The 23,371-nt window shown below is 41.7% G+C and overlaps 2 protein-coding genes across 4 annotated transcripts in view; both read right to left on the bottom strand.

Annotated features, from left to right (window-relative positions):
• The window catches only part of LOC128732797 (tensin-1), a 183,790-nt gene extending 162,789 nt beyond the window's left edge, over positions 1-21,001 (bottom strand). Inside the window, exon 1 of one of the 3 annotated variants that reach the window (XM_053826188.1) lies at positions 20,909-21,001. The gene's annotated coding sequence lies outside the window, so the exon portion shown is untranslated. Of the gene's footprint in view, positions 1-13,798; positions 14,382-20,908 lie in introns of those variants that run through there. The other 2 variants (XM_053826182.1, XM_053826183.1) reach the window with 2 other exon arrangements.
• LOC128733374 (uncharacterized) overlaps positions 20,840-23,371 on the bottom strand; it is a 105,484-nt gene continuing 102,952 nt past the window's right edge. The window contains exon 3 of the mRNA XM_053826929.1: positions 20,840-21,934. Within this exon, the coding sequence (XP_053682904.1) occupies positions 20,840-21,934 (1,095 nt within the window). The remainder of the gene's footprint in view (positions 21,935-23,371) is intronic.

Genomic DNA, 23,371 nt, shown 5'->3' with positions numbered 1-23,371 from the left:
CAAACATCTTCGTGGGCATCGTTTTCCCGATTGCTGTCATTTGTTGTGTGGCGGAGCCTTTTCATTCAGTTACAACAAGCGGACGAGGAGTGAAACGTTTAAGATGTATTAATTTGTAACAGCACCAGTTCTGCTGCGACTGACACTCAATTAACTGGATTCAACCGGTTGAGTTTTAAGCTGAGGTTTAAGGTGGATTGATCAGCACTAAAAGATGACCAGCAGTCAAAAATTAGATTGATTTTTCATCAGTAATGTCAGCAATACCATAGAAAATGAAAATATTATTGAAAATTAAAACTTAAAAAATCGAAATTTTGTATTTAAAAAACAAAAAACAACATTTTAAATTTCGGCGGTTTGAACCCCCGAAACCCCCCCCCCCCCTCTCCTCCCATCGCTACGCCCACGATAGAAGAGGATGGGTATCAGTTTTGTTTTGATCCCAGCATCGAAAGGCCCATTAGTATGGAGGTGCTATTAAATTATAGGCCCTTGAGCTTTTTAGCGGTCGAGTCAATCGAGTTACTCGACAAAATCGTGTCACATGTGACTTACATTGTCGTGGTGTGACATAATTTTTTATTACCCACCTCCATTATCTTCCTCATTATTGAGCTCACTTTCTCTCTTCATTTTCATTTCTGTTTCCATTATTACTGTTTCTATCCGTTTCTTTCCATTTTATTCTAATAATGAAATCTCTCTCGATAGAATCTCTTTCTCTCTATCTCTTTTTACATTACCTACTTTCTGCCTCACTTTCTTACGCAATTTCTCTGTTTCTTTCTGTCGCTCGCTCTCCCTTTTTTCTCCCAATCATTCTATGACGTTCCTTGCCCAAATTTATCTCGTTTGATAACACTCTCTCTCTCTCTCTCTCTCTCTCTCTCTCTCTCTCTCTCTCTCTCTCTCTCTCTCTCTCTCTCTGTTTTACCTACTTTGCTTCTATTTATCTCTTGCTTCATTTCGCTCCATCTCAATTTCTCTCACACTTTGTCCCACATTTTCTCTTCATTTCTAAAGCAACACGTGAAAGGGGCGTATGTGCAAGTGAGAGATTCTCTACGTGTATTTTTTTCATCCGCAGGAAAGGATTGCTGGCGTTATTGGCTAGCTATTGTCTAAGAAAAATTGGAATGAAATGCATTTATGTCACCGTGATAAACGTAGGAGAGAAAATACGAAGAGAAGCTCTCTTTTGCTCATAAGCCCTTTTCACATGTTGCGCGAGATTTACCTCACGCATTTCTCCCTCTTTTTATTTTAGTTTTCATTGACTTTCGTTTCCCTGCCTAAGCATCAACTTAAGGGTTATTAGGGTATGTTGCTGCTGCGTCGTAATTGCCTATTCCCGTCCTATATAACAGAAATTAGTAAAAAATATCAGCATTTTTACGCGATCATACGCGATCAATCAAAGTGAGCTGAGATCTATTTAAATGCTTTTTATCATTAAAGAAGTCCTACCATCCAAATTTCCTACGTTTTTTCGTGCGACGAAGAAGAAAATGTCGACTAATCGTTTTAATTTCCGTCATTCATAAATGAAAATAACTCATGCAAGGCATTGTCGTTATTCTTCAGCCAGGCAAACTTGCCTGACCTACAGAAATTTTGCAGAATAACATTTGTCATGTTATACACAAATACATGCGCGTTAGCTTCGTAAACATTGTTATGATTTTTAGTTCGGACGACGAAAAATTTTGATGGACGAATTTTAAAACGGTACGACGAATTTGAGAAATAAAGTCCGTTGCGTAATTTCAATAATATGCTTTCATAATCACTTTTCAGTGATTTCAAAGTTCACGGATCGGAAGGTAAGTGTGTTTTAGTCAAATCAGCACAAGAATTTTTGGAGTATTCATTAAATCCATCCAACAAATGATGAAAATTGGAATGGCTTTACTTACGACGACGGGAGTTAGAAAACCCTACGTTCTTGTAGTAATTTTCAAATCTAATCTTTGTAATACCGCTAATAAAACAGTGAAATCCACTTGAACTTTCTGATACCCGTTATAGAAGTGCCTTCCGTTCAAGTGGCCCACACTTCATAAGATTATTAAAACCTCCTTAAGAATCAGATTATAAACTCAAGTAGTCAAGTGCATTAAATTGAATCGTGCATATTGGTATGACAGGTGGATAAAGTAAACGCGCCTTCGAAATCGGGCAATTTTTGAAAACTACCGCCATCCGGGGTGAGATTGTGCCACGGGGGTGAGATTGTGCCAAAAACCAAAAATGTTTATTTGTGAAAATTTATTATATTTATTGAAACTGGTGACCTAAATTCAAAATGATGATGAACATAACATATTTATTCATAACTTAGAATGGAACACAGATAATATTAGTAAACTATTTAGCCTAAACAGTGTTTCAAAGTTCGCGATCAAAATACTCGGAAATAACGCTTGTAAACAATGTCCCCCATAAACCAACCCAAACACGAAATCGCATCAACTTGCTATTTTGAAGGTATATAAACTTATCATTTACAATGTATTGAAAGGTTATTATGCGTTGGATAAATTTTGATTACGAAAATAATATTTTTCGAAACTTTGTACTTTTCGAGCTTCACGGGGGTGAGATTGTGCCAAGCCAAAATGATCGATCCATTTTGTGGATTTCACATACACAATAAAAATATGTCAGCACACTCACATTCTTTACTATTGAGCACAATATTTCGACAGATTAGATTGCATCATCCATTTTGGAGCAAACAGCATCATAGGTCTGCTAAATAATTTAAACAAATTTTTACTTTTTCTCTGGAAATTTCAGATGCTTTGAAATAAACACTCTAATATAAGACGAATATATTGTATCGTGTATAAACTGCCAGTTTTAAGGAGGGGGAGGGGGGTGGGATGGGCCACATGTTCTGCGGACGCGGGTTCTCGAGCGAAGTAATGGTTACTTTTGTTAAATGATCAAATAGGTATGCCCCCTTAGGATACACGCCCCCCGTATATCTCCTCCTTGTTAACCCTAGGAACGCTACTGTCTACATAAAGGCTGGCCATTGACTACGAGCTCATTTTTAGTTATTTCAGACCTCCCCGGGTTATTTTCGTTCATACTTTTTGTATGATGCGTTGTTTTTGACCGATCCCCTGCCCCTAATAGTCCAGTTAGTTCATGGTCTGCCCCATATGAACTATTTTATACTGATATTTATGTGTATTGTTTATGAACATGCTAATGTTGACTGTTTAGGTATTTATCTTAACTTTATGTTTTTGGCACAATGTCACCCCCTAGAAGGGGTGAGATTGTGCCAAAGTTCATGCACTTCCAGTAAAATTAGGTTTCATTGTAACTAAACCATCTCTTCGGTAGTTGTTAATTGAACAATTTAGTATATATTGACTGGTTTGAAATCAACTTAGTATCTAAATTGTGTGTATACTGAGCTAAAGAACAAAAACATATGCTTTTTTGGCATAATCTTGCCCCGGATGACGGTACTTGTTTTAACAAAATAGACATACACTGACGTCGCTTTTTACGCGTTATGTTTTTTACGCGACTATTTTACGCAAATTTCGGAATTTACGCGGTTTTTTTCACGCGAATTTCGGAATTCACGCGATTTTTTCACGCGATTTCGATTTGCGCGGACACATTTGTTACGTATGCATTAAAAAATGACCTTTTTTCGGAAGGTGATAGAAAAAAATTAAGGCTGCTAATTGAGTTTGATCAATTTCCCGTGGAAAGTAATTATATTACACTCAAGTACTTTTTTACACGGTTTTTCCGAAACGCCTGGATGGTTCTTCATCAAACTTGGCACACTTGACATAAGGGAATCAGCAGTGGGAGGTTGCCAAAAGGGGGGCCCTAACAAGGGATTAAGTAAAAGAAAATTCTCTTGCATTTAAACCGATTGCAGTTGTGCAAATAACTTTGAGAAAACAGGGGGTTCCAGGCGATGTCCTTAAATGGAAATGGAAAACCCTCCATTGGAGGTTTTCTTAAAAAAATGGTGGTGTAATTGTTTAAACAACACACTTGACTAGAGATTGCGAGCTGTGAATTCGACTCTCACCTTCGCTAAGTTTATATTTTTGGCCTAATATCAAGTATTTTTCAGTTTGTCTGAATTTACATTTTGCGCATTTGTTCTTCCCCAACATAAAAAATAGAAAACCTCTGAATTTATTTAAACTTACCAACGGAATGAAAACTTGACTATAGCTAAACTCCCTGACAAGCTTGCAAGTTGGAGGCAGGCAGCCCAGACAAATACGTAAATGAGTTTTACGTGGTTGTTAGTAAAAATACATGAAGTGTAAGTTTACTTTTTTACTACGATGTGCAAGAAGCTAGAGCAAAGCTAAGTCTCGGTGCTACATTCCGTTTGGGGAACTTGACCTTCTGCTTTTTTTTTCGACAGACTTTGCAACTAACTTTTAGTACATAGGAAAATTGCGGAGCTGCTGAACAATCCTACTAACTCTAAAAGTCTTCACTCTGACTGTTAACCAGTGTTGTAACCCAGAGCCACGCATGCATTTTTACTAACTTTTAAAAAGTCTGTTTTGCTTTACTTTATCGAATTCGAATACAATAATAAAAACTAATGCAGAAATTTATGCGGTACAAATTTCGAGTAGGTAACTAACCGATGTCAAATTCAAAGTCTTTCAAGAAAGTTACAAAATTTCTACACAAACCAACATAATAGATGCGTATTTGCTACGTGAATATTTTACACAGAAAGTACCACTGGTGCTGATGTGTGCACAATGTTTCGATTTGCCAAGGCGTCATTTGATGGCCCTCAGGCGGCATCGGTTCGTGCCGCAGAGAAAAACAACGCTTTCTTTAGAATCTGTCCGGGTCACTACCACTACCACTTAGTTGCTGTGAGACCGCGCGTAATTGGATACATTTCTTCCGGGTTCTAACTGTGTGCGCACGTCGTCGTCGTTGACGGCGGCTGTCAGCGGGCTGCTGCCCTATCGATTTTCCACCTCGACGGGTAACGAACACCAGCGCCAGCGCCCCGGAAGCACGCGAATTGCCGTTCCGACGGGTAGGTAAATATAACCTACTTTCCTACGTCGGTTTTGAGAAGCCGGTGCTGAGGCCTGGGCCTTTTTTGCAGACGGGAATCGAATCTTCAGCGTCTCAGAAAGTGCGCGCTATTCGTTGGCTATTTATTAGTCTGGAAGGAGCAAAATCGACAGGAAAAAAGCATTTCTAAACACACCCGACCGAGCGGGAGCTTGAAACGTTGAAGCTGCATGCATTCATCGATGTTGCAGTGTATGCTCCCGAACGATTACAGAAAGTCGGTTGAGAGTAAATTTGAAAATAAATTATTTATGAAGCGCATAAAGCGCTAGTAGCCGTCGTTACCGCAAGCAGGGATCAAGTCGTGCGTTTACCAGCAAAGATCTGACTGAGGTCGAGTGGAGGAAGCATGGGGTAAAATAGGTGTCTACCACGGTGGTACGATTAATACAGACGGTGCCGGCAGTCTACATGACAGCACCCACCGTAAACACCATTAAAAGTCCAGATTTAGGGATCAACGGCGATGTCTAATTCGTGACGAATCTGCCGCCAGCAGTCCAGTGGTTTAAAGTTTCTGCTCTAGTCTGTACCACCCAATCCAAACATTTGAACGCGCCAAAGAGCTACTGGATTTTAAAATTTCCTTAAACACAAGCTCGTGCAGTGCTACTCATGACATTGCACTGCCTTTACGGTTTGCTTTTACCTAATTTTAATTTTTATTTGTCCATTTCACCGTGTTTACCCGAAGAGGATGGAGGGTGCCAAGGTGCATGGAACTGAGCAAGGTGGAGAGCGAGTACAAATTAGAAAAATAACATGCGCATTTTAAAGAGGTTGCTGTTGCTGGTCCTCTGTACGGCACGGTTATCACCACATACGCTCGTACTTACGTGTTTTCCGCTACGAAATACTAGGTCAACGTAAGAGTAAGCACTGCACCTGAGGTGGTGATAAAGAAGACATGATGAATATCTAATGCCTCTAGACAGCGACCTTTTGAGGTGCACTCGTCATCATCGGTGACAACCGCCTCTCAAGTAGGTCTTGATTTACGACAGAATCCGCAAAGAAGGCAGGTGACAGATACGGTTCACGGAGTTTTTAAACTTCAGCATTTCCTTTGAACGTCCTGGTTGGAAAAGGCCACGAATGCAAATTAGCGATTACCGTGCCGAATCGGCACCATGGAGAGTCTTAGGCGGCGATTGCATTGCATCATATTCAATCAATATCTCACGCTCCTTCGTTCGTTCGTTCGCTCGCTCGGTTTGATAGGCTTGTGTTTGTGGTGCCCTTTTTCGAAATGACGTGCCTGCCAACGGCATGGCTCGGTGGTGGTTTGTTTATTAGATAAATTAACGTAATGAAACGACGAATCGTCATCACTCACTGGTGGTGGCTTTCGGCGTGCAGCTCGAACACGCAACCGCACAAAATTTCAACTATCGAGCGTTCCGCGATCGAATCACGACTAGGCTAGGACGCAAACACGGTAACTGGTTCTCCGCTTCCCTGGTGCGCGGTGGTAGGTTGGCATCGAGTTACATCAACTTTGTGAGACGGATTGTTGATTGCCTGTCCTCCCGGTGTGGATTCTGCGGTTACAACGGCACGGTAATGCAACGCGTTTATATGTATGGAACAGTTACAACTCGAAGATGCCGATTTGTAGTAACCGATCGTCCTCCAGCCAGGCAAAGTGTATACCGACATCGGACAATGCGACCAACACGGGTTGAATGGAAGTTAATGTAAACCGTGTATTGTTTGATTTGAAACTAAGCATCATTTTCACTTCACTGCTGGGTTTGTTGACCGTATGTTGAACGGTTACCCTGTGTAGTGTTTACGAAGTAACCGGTAGTGATCCCGGTCATCACGAAACTTTTCGTAAGGTTTATCTTTCCGCCGGAAACTACTTGCGATTCGATTCGAGTACTGCAAAATGTTTATCGATATAAATCGAAGTTGGAGCTGAAACTGAAACTGAATTAGTGAAATTACACACGATTTTTACGTCAAATACTAGAGCGTGTTTCAAAGAAATTATACTACACGAAAACAAAATTACAACTTACTCTATTATGTTTTAGCAAATGCTAATATCTTAGTGTTCAACTTTCTTCATTCTTATCTTTCATGACGGGTAACATACTAAGTTCAGTTCTTCAGAGAATAAAATTATCGGATGTCAAAGTTGGTTGATAGTGTATGTGAGAGATCGAGAATTTACGAGACGCTCACCGTTTCCAACATTTAGTCACTGGTGGGGAGATATAGGTTCCTCACCCAGAGCAACCATCGCTATTTTTACGGAACGAATCGTTCGATCCCAGAGGCTCCCCATGTGAAGTGTGGTAGGCGCATTGAAATGCGAACTTGTTAAGAGGTATCTGAAAAGGTGGTGGTTGATAGAGCATTTCCGATGCTGCATTAGATTACTAGCTCCGACAAAATTGATACCACTATCTAAATAAAATCAACTAGGTGCGTTTCTTTTGACTTTAAGCCGCGATGTAGCCATCGCAATTATATGCGATTTCCACATGAACTACACTGAAACTATTACAAGTTACAAATATTTTATAAAGTTCTTCTCCATCCGATGTTGAGAAATTGAACGGGGAACAGAACAATTTTCGTTTTATTTTTTCGTAGAAACCAAATCTGTTTTTGTTTTTCATATGTACGTTATTGCTGTCCACGAAAAAAACCTACCAAAAGGTAGGTAAAACCGTACAGTCAAAGGCAAAATTGAGTGTATACCTATTAGTAATTGCTGGGTTTTCTGATATAAATCAATGTTGCGAATCGAAGGAGAAGTCAGCCATGCCTACTCACACGCAAAAGAGTATGGGAAACATAGCCGCAACGTAGGCGTAAAAGGCGACATTCTGCTACCTACACACTCGCGCACGCACACCCTCACATAGTCTTCCTACATAGCTTTTTCCCGAGTCAAAAAATTCGTGGGGAATCAGCTGCCCGTCAGGCTGGTGGCGCACTAGAATACAAATTTTGCATTACTTTTTCTTCTTCTACTTCTTCATCTTCGCTCTCGATGGGTGGGAGTGTGGTGCGAGGTGGGAGCACATTGGGCAAAACCGACCGAAAAAACGAAACTTTTTGTTGCCGCTGTTTTTATGAGGTAAAGTATGACTTTTCTTATGTAAAAAACCACGAGAAATCAATGAGTGATGGTCTCAACGCGCGGAAACGACGGGAAGTAGCCTATTTTGCCCCATTCACCCCTATTTTTCAATAGTTTTGCAAGAATTATGTACAAACTTTCTCCAATTTGAGATTCTATGGTAAGGAAAAGAAGAAGAATCTAAAATTAAAAAAGAAGAAAACTTATCCAATTTAATTCTACTGTGTATATTTTATTCACGACAGATACGTATTTCGCCTACGACTTCTAGGCTTCCTCAGTGTCTGTTTCCGATCGTCGTACGATCTTTTGACTTTTTCAACCTTCCCAGCAGGCATGCCTACTTGAAAATCTATGGTAAAAGTATTAAATTGGCCTTTTGCCTGTAGTGCAAAAACTTTGAGTAAAATGGGGCAAAACGGGCTTCTAGGTTATGTTGCATCAAAATAAAATTGTTCACATACCTTTTTCCTAACATTCTTCTTCTTTTCCTTACCATAGAATCTCAAATTAGAGAGAGTTTGTACATGATTCTTTCCAAACTATTGAAAAATAGGGGTGAATGGGGCGAAATGGGCTATTTCTCATCATTTCCGCGCGTTGAGACCATCACCTATCGATTTCTCCTGATTTTTTACATAAGAAAAGCCACTTTTTACCTCTTAAAACAACAGCAACAGAAAGTTCCGTTTTTTGGTCGGTTCTGACGACTGTAGCTGTTAGCTAAACACACAGTCGCAAAAAATCGTTGCAGTGCATGAAGAAATAAGCGCGTGAGTTTTAAAAGGATGTTTATGCCGGCGTGTTAGAATGAGTACGCGTGTATGAGAAAATTAGACCACACGATTGTGGGATGCGCAACACTGATAAAAATAGATAAATATCCTTTTATTCTCATGTAATGAAGAAAAGAAACAAAAGTGTTTATAAACCACAACCACCAGCTTAAGTGCGGCAAAATTGTGCGTACAGTTTATATTTTTCTGTAAAAGTGTTTTTGATATAGAATACTGATGAAAACAGCCACTTAAGGCGATACGGTACTGAATCCCAACATGGCCGAAAAAATGGCGTCCTTGTGAGGATATAGGATACAGAATGTCCAACCATGTTGGATTCAGTACCGTTTCACCTTAATACTAGGTGTGACCATCTTTCGCGTCCAGTACAACCTGCAAACGTCAAGGGATATGTTTTTTTGGTTACAGTAAATATGGGAATATGCTTTCATATGTATTGAATCGCCTTTTTGTGCTCCGTTTTGTTTCTTGAATTGGTATTCTTCAAGCGGTGCTCCATTTCCCACCACAAATGCTCGATAGGATTCAAATCGGAGGTGTTTCTAGCTGATGTCGATGTGGCACATTGTACAGTAGCAATTCAAGCACGACGCACAGTGGGACGGCTTCAAAAAATGCGGACATCAGCTTTTGCGTAGAAATTACTAAGTTTTCTGCATTTGTGTCTTCACAAAAGTTACTTGATTTTTGAAGTACTTTTTTGTTATACCAAAAAATTAGCATTAAGGGGGTGGGTCAATAAATTATCAACTTAACATTTTTATTTAAAGCCAAAAATAAACAAAGCCCAAGAAAAAGTTGTACAAAATGGTATTCAAGGAGTTTTTGTCCTAGAAAGAGAACTTCTATCTCTTAAGGGAAAGAAGTTATAGTGCTACAAACTAATGTATCCCCTTAATACTAGTTTTTCTATTTTTTTTCTGGTTATTTCGACTTGCGTATTCACGAAGTTTCACATACTATAAAAATGCATCTTTTTGCTGAAAGAAGTGCAGCTCTACCTTTCTTGGATTTCGAGCTATTCCAGCTTTTGTCTAATTTTCAATCAATTCTTAAGGGGCTTTATTTTAAAAGGGCGCAGATATGCGTAGCCAATCTCAGCCACTTTACGTACTGCAATATAGTGAGATTGGTTTCATATGTATGTCATGGTGGATCACGGTGGAACATTTGAGAAAACTAAATGAAATTACCAATTTCGGACGATTTTTTGCTTTGAAATCAAAATACGCTAGACGCAAATGCCAAAAGTATGTCAAAAACAAAAATGCTCGGCCTTGTTGCGTTTCAGGATGTTCATATAGGCCATTTTGTCCGTTATGGTGTCAATAAATTCCATGGTTTCTGTTTCAGCAGCAGCCATTGAACCCCACTGCCTACAAAATAACGCTACCACCTCCATGTTTTACCGTTGGAATCAAATGCTGAGGCTTTCTCTGCACCACCTGTCTTCCATCAGAAAAAGCATAGCCTAGGAGCTACATTCCGTTATCGAAACTTGACCTTTTGTTTTTTATACGACCGATTTCCCAGCCAGCTGTTAGAGTACAGGATAATTGCGGGGCAAGTGCAACGATCCTATTAACTCTAACAGCCATTCCCAGTCCAGATTCGAACATAAGACGACTGGCTTGTTAGACCAGCGTCGTACGTCGAGGCCAACTGAAAGGCAAAAAAAAGCAAAGCCTAGGTGCTACATTCCGTTATCGAAACTTGACCTTCTGTGTTTATACGACAGAATTCGCAGCCAGCTGTTGTGCCAGCGCAGTGCAGGACAATTGCAGGGCCAGTTGCGACGATCCTATTGACTCTAACAGCCTCTTCCAGTCGAGATTCGAACATACGACGACTGGCCAACTAAAAGGCATCAGAACCAAAAATGTTGAATTTCGTGAAGTCAGTGAAAATAACCTTGTTCCAAAACTCTTGAGGCTCATTCACATATGCTTTAGCAAACTCCAATCGTTTTTTAAAAAAAACTTGGAGATAGAAGGCTTTTACCTGGTAACACGACCAACGGAACTTCTCTTGGTGTCAGCAACCTCGGCAGCCAATTTCGGGAAAATGATTTGACTATGTCCGATGTGATTTGTACTGGGTTTAGTGAAATGTCCGACTAGCGAGTGAGCCGAACAACTTGCTAAGACAGCCTATCTTGGTCATTGGTTCCAGTAATGTTGTGAATTTGTGATCCATAAGATGTATAACAGTCGTGCTACTGGGAAGTAAGAACATCTGTAAGATGACCCGCACGATTTGAACTCACCGGACCTCAAATGAGCGGAACAATTATTAAACTACGTCAATATTACTGCAAGGCATTAATGTTAGCTGCTCTTTATTGATTTGTGGACCAGGAGCTGATTCAGTCTATGTCAACGTTAACATACGTTGTAGACTTTCCAAGTAGAGTCACCTTTCTTCACCATTAAAGTTCTGTATCGGTTGGTTATTGTTAATTCTTTTAGCTACTGTATACTATCTCTATTTTTTCCTTTATATTTTGTGCAGAGGACTAGTTATTGATTCGTCTTAATTCACTGCCATTCGCCGCAGCCTAAGTACTGGAAAACATAAGTTCAATAGACCTCGGGCAGACCTGAAGTACTTCTGCAAAGTTTCACAACTGAAACATCTTAATAAACGTTCAACACCACAGCTAATGTACTCTCTTCTCCATGCCGAGATTCTGCAATAAAAAACAACACCGGATTCAAGTGCCGATCACTTTAATCAATTGTCGATAAATCAAATCCGACAGCTGAATTTGTCCCGGAGTAATACACTCGTCGGCACGTTGGTACGACCATCGAATCCAGTTTCGTTCCAGTGTTTACCAATATTTACACGTTCCTCTCCGCCGAAGCCAAACATAGGTAACACATACGTTCACTATCAATCAGCACAGCACTGTATTATCATCCCGAGAGTTGCCTTTTCATTCCGAACCGAACCGAACCAGTGGCACGAAGCTGATTGAATAGAAATTGCAAAGTTATGAAGTTGTTTGTCCGGTAGCCACTGAAACTACTTCCATGCTCAACGGAGGCAATCAAATATTAAGTGTAGAAATGGTTAATAACAATTATAGTTATTACGGCTATCTTTCACAGCTTTGCGGTTGGCCGCAGTCAGCGAGCAGTTCGGAAAACCGGGTTCTCTAACATATTTCCAATTAGGTTAGGCCCGTTCATCGGCAGTCAATTGATAAGCGCTTTCGACACGCGAAGTTCGGCTTACCATCAATCACGACCTCGGTTGTGCGACCCCGCAAAAGTGAGCAGCAGTAATCTAAACGGACCGAGCCGAGAGCTCTGCACGACCTTGGCCAGTTGCTATCCCAGCCGTGGACGTGGAACGGTCGTGCAGGAATGTTGCCCATTTTTACCAACCCCTTAGGAGATAAGCGACCGAAGCCTGGCACGGCTTAATTAATGTAATGTGTGCCGACAGCACTGAGCGCAAGAGTGCGGAAAGCGGTAAATATTTGGCTCCCGCAGTAGCCCAGGTGAGTGGCACGGAAAGGTTGATTTAATTATTTGCTTCTTGATAATTAGAGACCGCTTGGGGGTTTGAGGAATTTCTCGCGCTAAAAAGGAAATCTAGGAAGTTGGACGTGACGTGGTCAATTTGTTTCGGAACCTGTTCGGAGTATTTGACTTCCATAATGAGGTTTTTCAGTGCATGGTAAAGTAGGCACAGTTTCAATTTCACGGAATATAAGGGTTAGCCGTCGCCAGATTTACGACGATCATCTGATGTAGCTATTTCCGACAAGTCACGTTGATGGTTTGAAATACCTTCGCATCGTTATCACGTTGTTGTGGCTTTACAGCAACGCTTGCAGAATACACCTTAATGTACCCTATCGCCATATATCTCGGTACGTTATCGACGTTCAAACAAAAACACGTCGTCCACTGAGCATAGTCGAGCCGCCTTCGAGACTTTGTGCCACGATAGCGGATAGAGAAACTGGTGAATGGCTGATGAAGGCAACGAACTAAGCGGTGTAGTTCAAAAGATTCGCTTAGGTGCCAGCGCAGACACCGCCCTCGGGATCAGGAAGTAATCAGCGAGATTTGTACTCATTTCATACGCTTTTCACACTTGTCACGCGCTGCAACCGGCGCTGCAGCCAGGGTTCTACTACCAGTCACGACTGTTGGCAGCGGTGATCTTTGCTGGGAACACTGATCTACTTTACCGGGAAGCTGATTTCTCTAGGTCTTCGTTCGCCTTTCCTTAACCCCCTGGCCGATATAGAGCCGAAACCCGAAAACCACTTACTGCTGCCAAGAAACAAACACTTTACGCAGAGTGCGATGTCGTCTGTAGAAGCAACGCACGTCGCAAGTCGCCTGTAGGGGTTTTTAAAAATAGATCACTCGCTCGAACAGCTACTGCTCGCGCGATCTTTGGTGCTCCAACTCAGAAGAGTTAATTATCGACGCCTTTTAGTGAAACAGAAATAAAAAACACTTTATTCTCGAATGCACCGACAAACAGATCCGGAACAAACTCTGCTGTCTCTGTGCATTCGGGAAACTGTGCGACGCAAAGAAATCTGTTAAAGCCGCCAAGTGAGGCAGAGGCCATAGCAAACCACTTTCCAAATAAGCCATCGCCTACTGATTTAGGCGCCTCCGCACAATCGCAACTGATAGCCATCGATTGTGGCAATGGCGTGGAATGTATTAGTGCCCTGGTGTGCGTTGGCGTGTTCACGTGTGCAGACCATTTTCAAAGCTCGCTGGCCGGAACCCGATACCGTTGAAGAAAACACAGAAATGCTTACACTTCGTTGTCGTTCGCGTAGCAAACAAAGCAAAAATCACTCCATGACAAAGTAATCCAATCCTCCGAAGGAAATCGTCTCTTTCACGCCTGCTTTGATCACGAAACCACTCTCCGTCGCTGGCACACCACTCAACACGCCTGCTGCTTATCGTTTTCACTTTTTTTCCACCGATAACGATCGACGGCGATCGGCACTTCACTCGCGATGTCGCATCCGCTTTGGTAACAAACGGAACAGAAAAAAAACCATAAACAGATTCTGCGTCACTACCTTTTTATCGACTGCTACTCGAAATCACCAATCAATCATCATTTGTCAAAGATTCGTACCGTTCGTTACTTACACAGCCGCCGTCTGCTTGTCAACACAACATCTTAAACGTGAGGCTCTCTTGTTCGACAAACAGAAGAAAAAAAACACCGTAAACACCCGCGAAACGCGAATTGCACTGCCAAAACACAGCACGCCCGAATGCAATCCACAATCGAATTCGCCTCGTGCCGCCGCGGAGGATTTGAAACCCGCGCGAAGCCACGAAACAGAGCGGATTTATCGCAAACCAAAGCCAAAGTGCAGCCAGCACACACTCTTCCCTTTCTTGTAGACCGACGGACGGGCTTCGACTGTGTGATCGCGTCAACGAATCAAAATAAAATGCGCGCTGCTTTCCTCCTGCTTGGGCGGGTAGTGTAGTGGTGCTGCCGGTGCTGCTGCTATAGCTGTTGCTATTGCTGATGCCGTGTAGTATGGGCACGATGAGATTTTCTTTTTGCCTCGTTTTTTTTTCTTTCTTGTTTTCATTACGGCCTACTATGTAGGTATGGGCGATCACTTGTGGATTATTCCTTGGTAGCGGATTGCTTGCCAGTGGAGTGGAAACGGTGGAGAGTGTCTCACAGTCTCTCACGCCGCCGCCGCCGCCGTGGCCGTTCATAAACCACAAGAGGTGCAAGTGAATGTGCCCTGTACTGACGAGGAGGTTCAGAGAAGTGTGACTGCTACTTAGAAGGCCCACAATACCTACTACTATACTAGCAGAACCACTACTACTAACGCGAGATGAACAGCGAATGTGTGGGATGCAGCGTTTGTATTGCACCGCGCCGCGCTGTCGCTGGACCGGGGGACGATACGTTGCGGCGAATGCGGTTGACGTTGAGTGCAGTTTTGTATTCTATCAGGCAAGAGAGCCGATATGCAGGGAAATTTTTTTAGCGTACTTTCGTGTAAGCTGATACGTTACATGCCGTGAAATGACGTTAGTTACTAGCTGAGGGTAGTGTATCCACGCGAACAGAAATAAAGTTGTCACTTTTATATACAGAATAATGCTGGGCACGTCAAAATAGAAGATAATCATCTTCCCTAAGCTGTTGGATTATAGTGAATCAACAAAAATCTTATCAAGAGAAGACACAGATGGATTGATGAACATTGCATGCTGAGCTCAGCTGCTCAGTGACGAAAACCAAACAAATGCCATATTTGATGTTGATCAAAACTTAGATTAGTAAGTATAAATGTAAAACTGTAGGCGCAGCACAGTGGTACAGAATAGCATTCTGTTAGAAACCTTATTCTATGCTCAGTTTTGTAAAGTTAGTTTTAGAATAGATTTTTTTCTGTGTGAAAAATTGCAATACACATGTACCTAGTATGGTTCTTTCTATTGTAGATAGAAATTAATGCTACTGTAAAAAAGAATTATGCATTTGGCAGATCAAAACAATTATGTAAACTCAATATTTTCAAGTAACCTGTGATAAGATTCGTTATTCTCTCATATTTTTATTTCCAACTAACAATTTTTCTTGAAAATAGTGAAAGTTTTATTCTATTAACGAGAAGAATTTAGTATAAAGTATAAGTTAATTATCATTAACCATGCCTGCTCTTACGGGAGCGGATATGAGAAGTATAACACCTAACGCTTACTCCACTGACGCAAGCGTACGACAAACAACCGTTGTTGCTGTGTGCATACATTCTGCCGCCTACATACTCACAAGCGCACAGCCTCGTAGCATTTTCCTGCACAGCCCGCTCACGAAGCCAACAGTTCAGCAAACAAGCAAAGATAGAGGTATACTATATTCAGCAATGTTGTGTATTTTTACTATTTGTACAACTTTGTAAAACAAGAAAAAGTTATACAACATCTACAAAAACAGCTAAAATAGTAAAACTGATTTTAATGATTTTTCATTTATGAGAAATAGAATTTTTCTGTCTTTGCTGAACAGATAGAAGGTTACTGTCTTTAGCAAAATTTCTTGTAATAATATGCTATAAGACTTTGCAGAACACGTCAATGTGTTATATTGAAACTGAAGAAAAATAATTTTTTAATTGCACTTTTAGGGGGATTAATCAAAATTTGAATTTCACTGGATGATAGAACTTTTAATTTTAAGAAACTCTTCCAAAGGTTCCATAAACCTAAAACCAAGTTTTCCCGCTCAAAGCTAATGCGCACCAAAAAAAGGTTCTGGACCAGTGTGCTGTGCAACTTTCGGTTGACCAATTGAGGGTTAAAATTGAATTTTTAGTAGAAGTCTTAGATATTGCAAGGTCTTAAGTCTAGAATTTTGAAAAAATTTTCGAAAAAAAATTTTTTTCGATTTTGTCAGCCCAAAAGTCAACATAGGGCTGACAAAATCGAAACATTACTGTATATGCCTACAGATTTTGCTATACTTCTTCCTTTCTTCTTAATCTCATGCTCTCACTTATACACGCAGGAGAGGGCCTCGCGAGCGTCGACTGTGGCTGATAGCTAAACACACACTAAACACGACGACACCCCATCAGCCATATATACGTTTGCCATACGGACAGTTGCCATACGTACGATTGCCATACAGACGAATGCCATAATGTAAGTTTGCCACAATAGACGGGAGCCATACAGACGAATGCCATAATGTATGTTTGCCATAATGGACGGGAGCCATAATGTACGTTTGCCATAATTCATATTTTTGGAATTGAGGCCCAGAACTACACTTCGACCAGTTCAAAGCTTAAAGGACCAGCGCGACCAAGTCGCAAGAGAACTAATTGATTCAGTTTGAAAAAATGGCTTTGCCGCTTTTCATTTTATAAAGGGTAGCTCAATGCGAGGACTAGGGAAAACTAACTAGAGGATGGTAAACCTAGGAAAGCGAATAGACCTAGTCAGATGTCAGATGCTTCCGATATTCGTTATTGACAACACAAAATTTGTGTTGCCATCAATTGTTTTTATCATTATCGTTAGTTGAAACTGAAGTAGAACTCAAATACCTAAATAAAATTCTGCAGAGCACCTAGAATCGACTGCATTTTAGCCGAGATGCTGATAGCTTAACCAGCATTGTCACCGCAAATGTGGCATCAGCTCTTCAGCAATATCTGAATAAACATTTCAGGTTGACTAGATGCAAGGCATTCTGGTAAAAGTCACCAAGGGAGAGAACCTATCTGAATATGGGAATAACTACGGCATCTTGTTGCTCTGTATCACTCTTAAAGTATACTCTGAAAGGTGATCCTGAATCAAATCCAGGAGAAAATCGACGCTACACTCCGGTCCGGTAGTAGCAAGTGTGGATCAGGTCACGACGCTCAGTATTGTATTGGACCAAATCTGGATTTAGTTTTCAAAAGGTCCCATAATCTATCCTTTTGCATGGCTTATACAACTATTTGAAGTTAGGGTTTTCTTCTTCTAGTGCTTGTTAATTTCGAAGAAGCGTTCGACCGACTAAATCACGAAAACATCTGGTGCGCACTAGGGCGTAATATAGTTCATGATAAGCTAATCTATCTTATCGGCGCTCAGTATAAGGCGGTTTCGTGTAAAGTGCTTCCTGTGCAACTCTATAAGGGTTACTGCAGGAATGAGACAGGATTCTCCTGGATCCGGTTGAGGATTGAGGTTCGGTTGAGGAGACAACTGAAGGTCTTCGTTAATTGTTGTCTAGCTACGTCATTCGGGCTTAGTGACCTCGCACTTGGATTTCCACTGGCGTCATCAGCATCAGATAGAAATAGAGATTCGAAAGCGTAGGTGGAGGTGAATCTGAACTTTCTTGAGAAGAGCAGCAAATGAAATCTTCCGGAAGACAAAAACATTTTACCCGCGATGATGCAGGCTTAAATTTCGGTGTATCCCCAGATAAACTATTCCGACTTGTATTGAAAATCAATGCATGTAATGAATGCAAACAGCCATACAAGTTTCATGCGATAGTTAGTGTGTTAGTGAGAAGTAAAGTTTAGGTTATGCGCTTCTCGAAAAGTCGCAATTGTCGATTAGTAATAGTTAATAATTTCTAATGTTAATACCATTTTAAGGTGCAAACAGCGATAGTATAAACCGCGTTGGTGGAAAAGAGAAAGATGGTAATTGAAAATTGACTATTTATCAAATGACTCTACATCACTGTCTATAGAAACCGGATCCATTATGATCCATTATCCTTGGTGACAAGACTCTCAAAATCCGCAAAATTTTGAATCATAACGGAGAGTTACCTTTGTCTATGATGGTACTCTCCGTTTTAGCGGTTCGTCTCTGTAGCACAGTCTTAAGGCCCACAGTCAAAGGTAAACCTTTAATTTTATGATCGAAAAAACTACGGTTTCTGTATTTCTTCGGGCACTGTTGAAACCGACCGAGGAAAACATTTCGCGCCACGATCTACAGACACTTAAAATTAATAAAAAAAAAATCTGCGTGAGACCTCACCATGCCGCCACACATCGATATATCGATTTGAATTGCTTTTCAATTTTTTTATTAGTCAAATTACGCGCACATTATCGAAAATAAACCGGAAAGTACTACCATCAGCTCAATAACCGAAATCTCTTCGCCGTTTCCTTTTTTTTCGATGGGCAGTACAATTCCATACCCAGTCATTACAAAGAAAAAGGCCAACCTCAGCGAAAACTCGACGAACTCTAAAGACGTAAAATTGCAAACATAAACGGCAATTATCCGCTCTACTCGGTGTCAGCACCACCTCCTCTTTCCGGACTTTTCCCGCGCGGTTCGACAGAGATAAGCTCAGCTCTACCACTGTCAGTTGCGGCTTTTTTTTATATTTACTCCACTCAATAGGGGAGCCGAGCGAATTTTGAGCCCCGACGTTCAGGAAAGGTTTGGATTCGGTTGCTTAGCTGACACCACACAAAGCGAAATATCCAGCCCGTTCGTGTTAGTCGGTTTATCTCCTGAATGGCTTTCCTGAGAGCTTCACTCATGTCTGCTTGGGTGTTTATTTCAGCAAGTTTACGATCCTTCCTCGCCATCAAGCCAGCCAACAGCTGGTGGCCTGCTCGCTTCTTTCCACCACCGCCATGATCGCGACTTTCAATGTTCATTCATTGAAATTCGCTGCAAAAAGATACCGAGTGGAGGAGACCCGATTTCCGCCAAAGGAAACCTGATGGCGACGGAATCAAACTGGAACTAATTTTTGCTCTTCGATCGAGATCGAGAAGAGTTCGGGACGGATCGTGATGATTATCACTTTCGCTGGTGCTATAGATCAGGTTTTGTGGAAAAATTACCAGCTGTTTTCCCATATTTGACAAAGCAGCGCAGTCATGACCAAGGTAAACGTCTTTGCAGCCTCCGGTTATAGTAGAGACCTTCCCAACTGCTCAACCTGGAGAGTAATTAAAAACTGCGATCCATCTACTTTAGCGAGCCACCTACGCGTTACTTTTCGAGAGACATGACACATTCGACACGTTGCAAACAACTTGAGCTGGTTCTGAAAATAACCAGTTCTAATGTATTTATTTTCAACATTGACGAATGTCACTTAAAATTCCAACTCGCTGGTTTTTGGTGATCCTGCGACCAAAGACCGACCGACCAACCAAATGATTCTAAAACAAACACAGCTCAGTCACACTGACCAGGTTGGCTGGAAGAGCGACAAATCTGGCACCGTGCGTGTGTATGTGTGCATATAGGTGTGGGAACCAGTTCCGAAAGTCTAAACTCCACGACAAAATCCGTGGGTTGATTTATAGTTCTGTACGGGCGCGAGCACGTAGCGTGAGTGCACCATTTTTAGCATATACGGAAACACAGAATGATCGGAAGAGAGGCCCCGAGGTGCCCTGTCCCGACGAGGTTTGTTTACATCGCGTCGCGGTCGATATGAACCGTCACCGAACCTGTCGATGGAATGCATCCAAGTCGCCGAGGAGGAAGTTGTGAGAACAAGAAAAAGCAAAAAGCTGTGAATGAAAATAAATCTGTGCGGAGAAATGTTTGTTTGTATAGCTTTTATTGCTTTTGTGTTTGGTAATTTGCTTTTTCTTCCCGTGGAGTAAGAACCGAGCAGGGGCGTCATTGACTGAGATGAATGATGACCGACATTATTTTACGAGTTTGAACCAAGTTATAAACATATTTTAACCCTTACACAAGTGTCAAAGCGCGAAACAAAAGGCGACTAACGATCGTAAAAAGTTGAGTTTCTTATTTATTGACTAGTTTCCTGTCATCCGATCCTGGGAACGCAGTTAATAGTACAAATTGGTTGAGCAGAATTTTTAGTGATGTGTACAATAATAAAATAATAAATGGCAAAGCAAATTAATTCACTGATCTTTTTGATTCGAAAACCCATACGGGCTGTTTGACCGTTCAATTAAAAACAGCTTCGTTTCGTGATCGTTATCTTATCACTTTCGGTCTGGTTGATAGCTATGTTATACCATATACCGAGAACTCAGCCGCGAATGGGAGGAAAAACTCTTGCGCAATGTGTGATGGTAGCGCCTAATGCACGCCTGGGCATGAGCACGTGTAGGAGCGCGCCGGCTGCGAGAAGCGAAACGAAATGCCGCGGCGCTGCTGAAATGTTTACATTCTGTTCCTTCGGACTGAGCGTAGGCCTTGACTTTGACGCTGTAAGCATGTGTAAGTGGGAATTTCTCTGTTCTCCGAGAGCATGAAAGTAAAACCGCTCGTGAGTTACACTACTACCACAGAGACCTCTACCGGATTTTAAATCAAACGATGACACACTGTCACGCTAGTTCGGATTCGAACCGGATCGTCTTGCTGATTTCGGTTTCGGAAAGTTCAAAATCACTCACCTGTTCGAGCCGTACACATCGCTGGTGGCAGGTGAACTCGCAGATAGCACATCTCAACGCCACATCCAAGCTAAGGACCAAATGACAGTGTTGACAAACCCGGTCACAACCTGCGGCCAGAATGTGAAAGCTGTGCGTGAAACGTAACGTTGCCAACGCCGGCACTGCCTCGGTCCACTGTCTCACTCGCTGTTGCTGCTGCTGGGGCCGTTGCTGGGGGTCGAGTTTTTTCGCAAGCACTAATTGTTTAAGCTCAGGACTTTGTGGTCCTCTCTGTCGGGTTACCTCGGAACCGATATTCTTTGGTGTAAGGGTGATGATTCGAGCATCGTGAAAGTTTTGAACTTTGTTGGGGTCACTATTGAGATTCTGCAGTATTTTCGCCTGCTCGTCATCGATGTAGGGAATGCTTTCAGTACTGCTGCGCACCAAATCCGGTGGCACGGAGGATGCGACTGTTAGCCGGTTGGTATTATTTTCATCATTTCGCTCGACGATGTGCAGAAGCACCTGCGGTGGTTGCAGCACATCGTAGTTCCCGTTTCCATTACAATCGACCTGTTGTTGCGCTTCACCATCCAACCGAATTAGCTCGGTCGGTTGAGCCAGGTTCGATCTGGCCGGTGGCGCCGGCGACTGCGGCTGTGGCTCGTCAAATGCGAACTTGACATTATTTAAATGCCTCGTCAGCTTGTCATTCTCGGTATTTCGTGTGTAGGTTGTGCTCTTTAAGTTGGACGACTTAAGTTTGGACTTTTGGATCAGCTGTTGCTGCAGTCGATCCCGCTGGGAGCCACCGCTACCGCTGGTTCCGCTGCTACCACCATTGGGAAACTCTTCGCTACTTTCGTCGCCGGCCGCCGTTCCGGAGGTACCGAGTCCGGACTGCTGAGATGAATCAAGCTCGTTGAGATTCGGATCCAGCAGACGTTGTTCTAGCTTTTCAGCGGTGGAGGCGGCTGCGGATCCGGGCCTTAGCGGACGCCGAACGGATGGCACTAGTTGGTGCTTGCTGGAAGGGGTTGACTGCAAAAGAAAGGGGAACAAGAGAAAGGGGGCTGTTATTATTTTGACAAGTAAAAAAACGAAAGAAGAACGGAAAATATGGGGTCATTACCGGCGTAGTGGTTAGCATTCACACCTCTCACGCCGAGGACCCGGGTTCAAATCCCAACCCCGCAGAAGTCACGAATGACCCAAAACTGGTTAAAGTGACTATAATCTAAGCAAAAAAAAAATAGAACGGAATTTTCAGTCAGTTTGATTTCATTTGCGGTTCCACAAATACTTTGAACCTCAATTCGTCAACTTGAACTTGAACTTATAAGACAGTTAAATAATAATACACCGTCGGTCTGCAAAGTCTGATGTGTAAATAAGCTGTTAGTAGGTATGACTCTACCTTCGTTAACAAGAAAATTTATATTTTACATTTTATTGCTCCGTTGTTAAGTTAATACGATTCGATCAAACATCAATTTGCATTAGCAGCAGCTGTCTTTTCTATGACCCCGTCGTGAGTCAATTGCAATTGCAACAACTTCGAGCAAACATTTTGTTTTCATTAGGCAAACCTGCTATTGAATCAGAGAATCTCTTCACATTAACAGTAACATCGAGTTTGCTATTCACTTGGAGCAATAAAACGGCTATTAAACTGAATTTGCCGTCCCGCAGCGCTATAATACAGCGTCAATTTTCTAAACATTACGGCAGCAGCGGCCATTACCTTTCTTAATAATACAGGCAACGCGTTTATATCGTTCGTTTTAGATTGTTATTTTGATTTCCGAAGATGTAAAACGCAAAGTTAATAATCTGTTTTCAATTAGAAAGGTCTAAATTTCTAATCAAATCGTTTAAAGCCCATTATATTAGGTGGACTTGATTCGTTTAATTTACTGAGTAACGAAGTGCTCAATAGCAAAGAGCAACATTATCGACCGAAAGCTTTGGCAGTGGAATAGGAAACTTGCTTGTGCTGCATAAAGGGCTTGATGGTCTATAAAAATTAGGTAAATTGCGAAGAAAAGTCAAAAAGTAATCTAGCAATCAAATCGTTAAAATGATACCGTTTTAATGATTTGATAGGATAAGATTTTTACATCAGAATAAAAACTGAAGTTAATAAGATTAGGTCTTAAGCAATTAAAAACATAAAATGCTAAAGGTGGTCTGCAAGACAAAATCGCATGGGACTTAACGTAGTGTCACTTCAGTTTCGAATTGTAACTGGCGGGTCGATTGCTGATGTTCACTGAGAGAAAATCAGTAACCCTCGCCGTTTCAACTACTTTTTGCGGCGGCGGCGGCACAATAACGATTGGAGAAAATAATATAGACCAAAAATATAGACTTAGCTAAGGTCAGAGTCGAACTCACTACTCCAACTGTTGGTGCTGGAGCCTGATGAAATAAAACTAACGACGGTGGCTGTTCACCACTCTTCATGCAAGTACAGCA

Source organism: Sabethes cyaneus, chromosome 1 (genome assembly GCF_943734655.1).
Source record: "Sabethes cyaneus chromosome 1, idSabCyanKW18_F2, whole genome shotgun sequence".
Lineage (NCBI taxonomy): Eukaryota > Metazoa > Arthropoda > Insecta > Diptera > Culicidae > Sabethes > Sabethes cyaneus.
The sequence above is the reverse complement of the archived record's forward strand: the minus strand, read 5'-3'. Positions and strand labels throughout refer to the sequence as shown.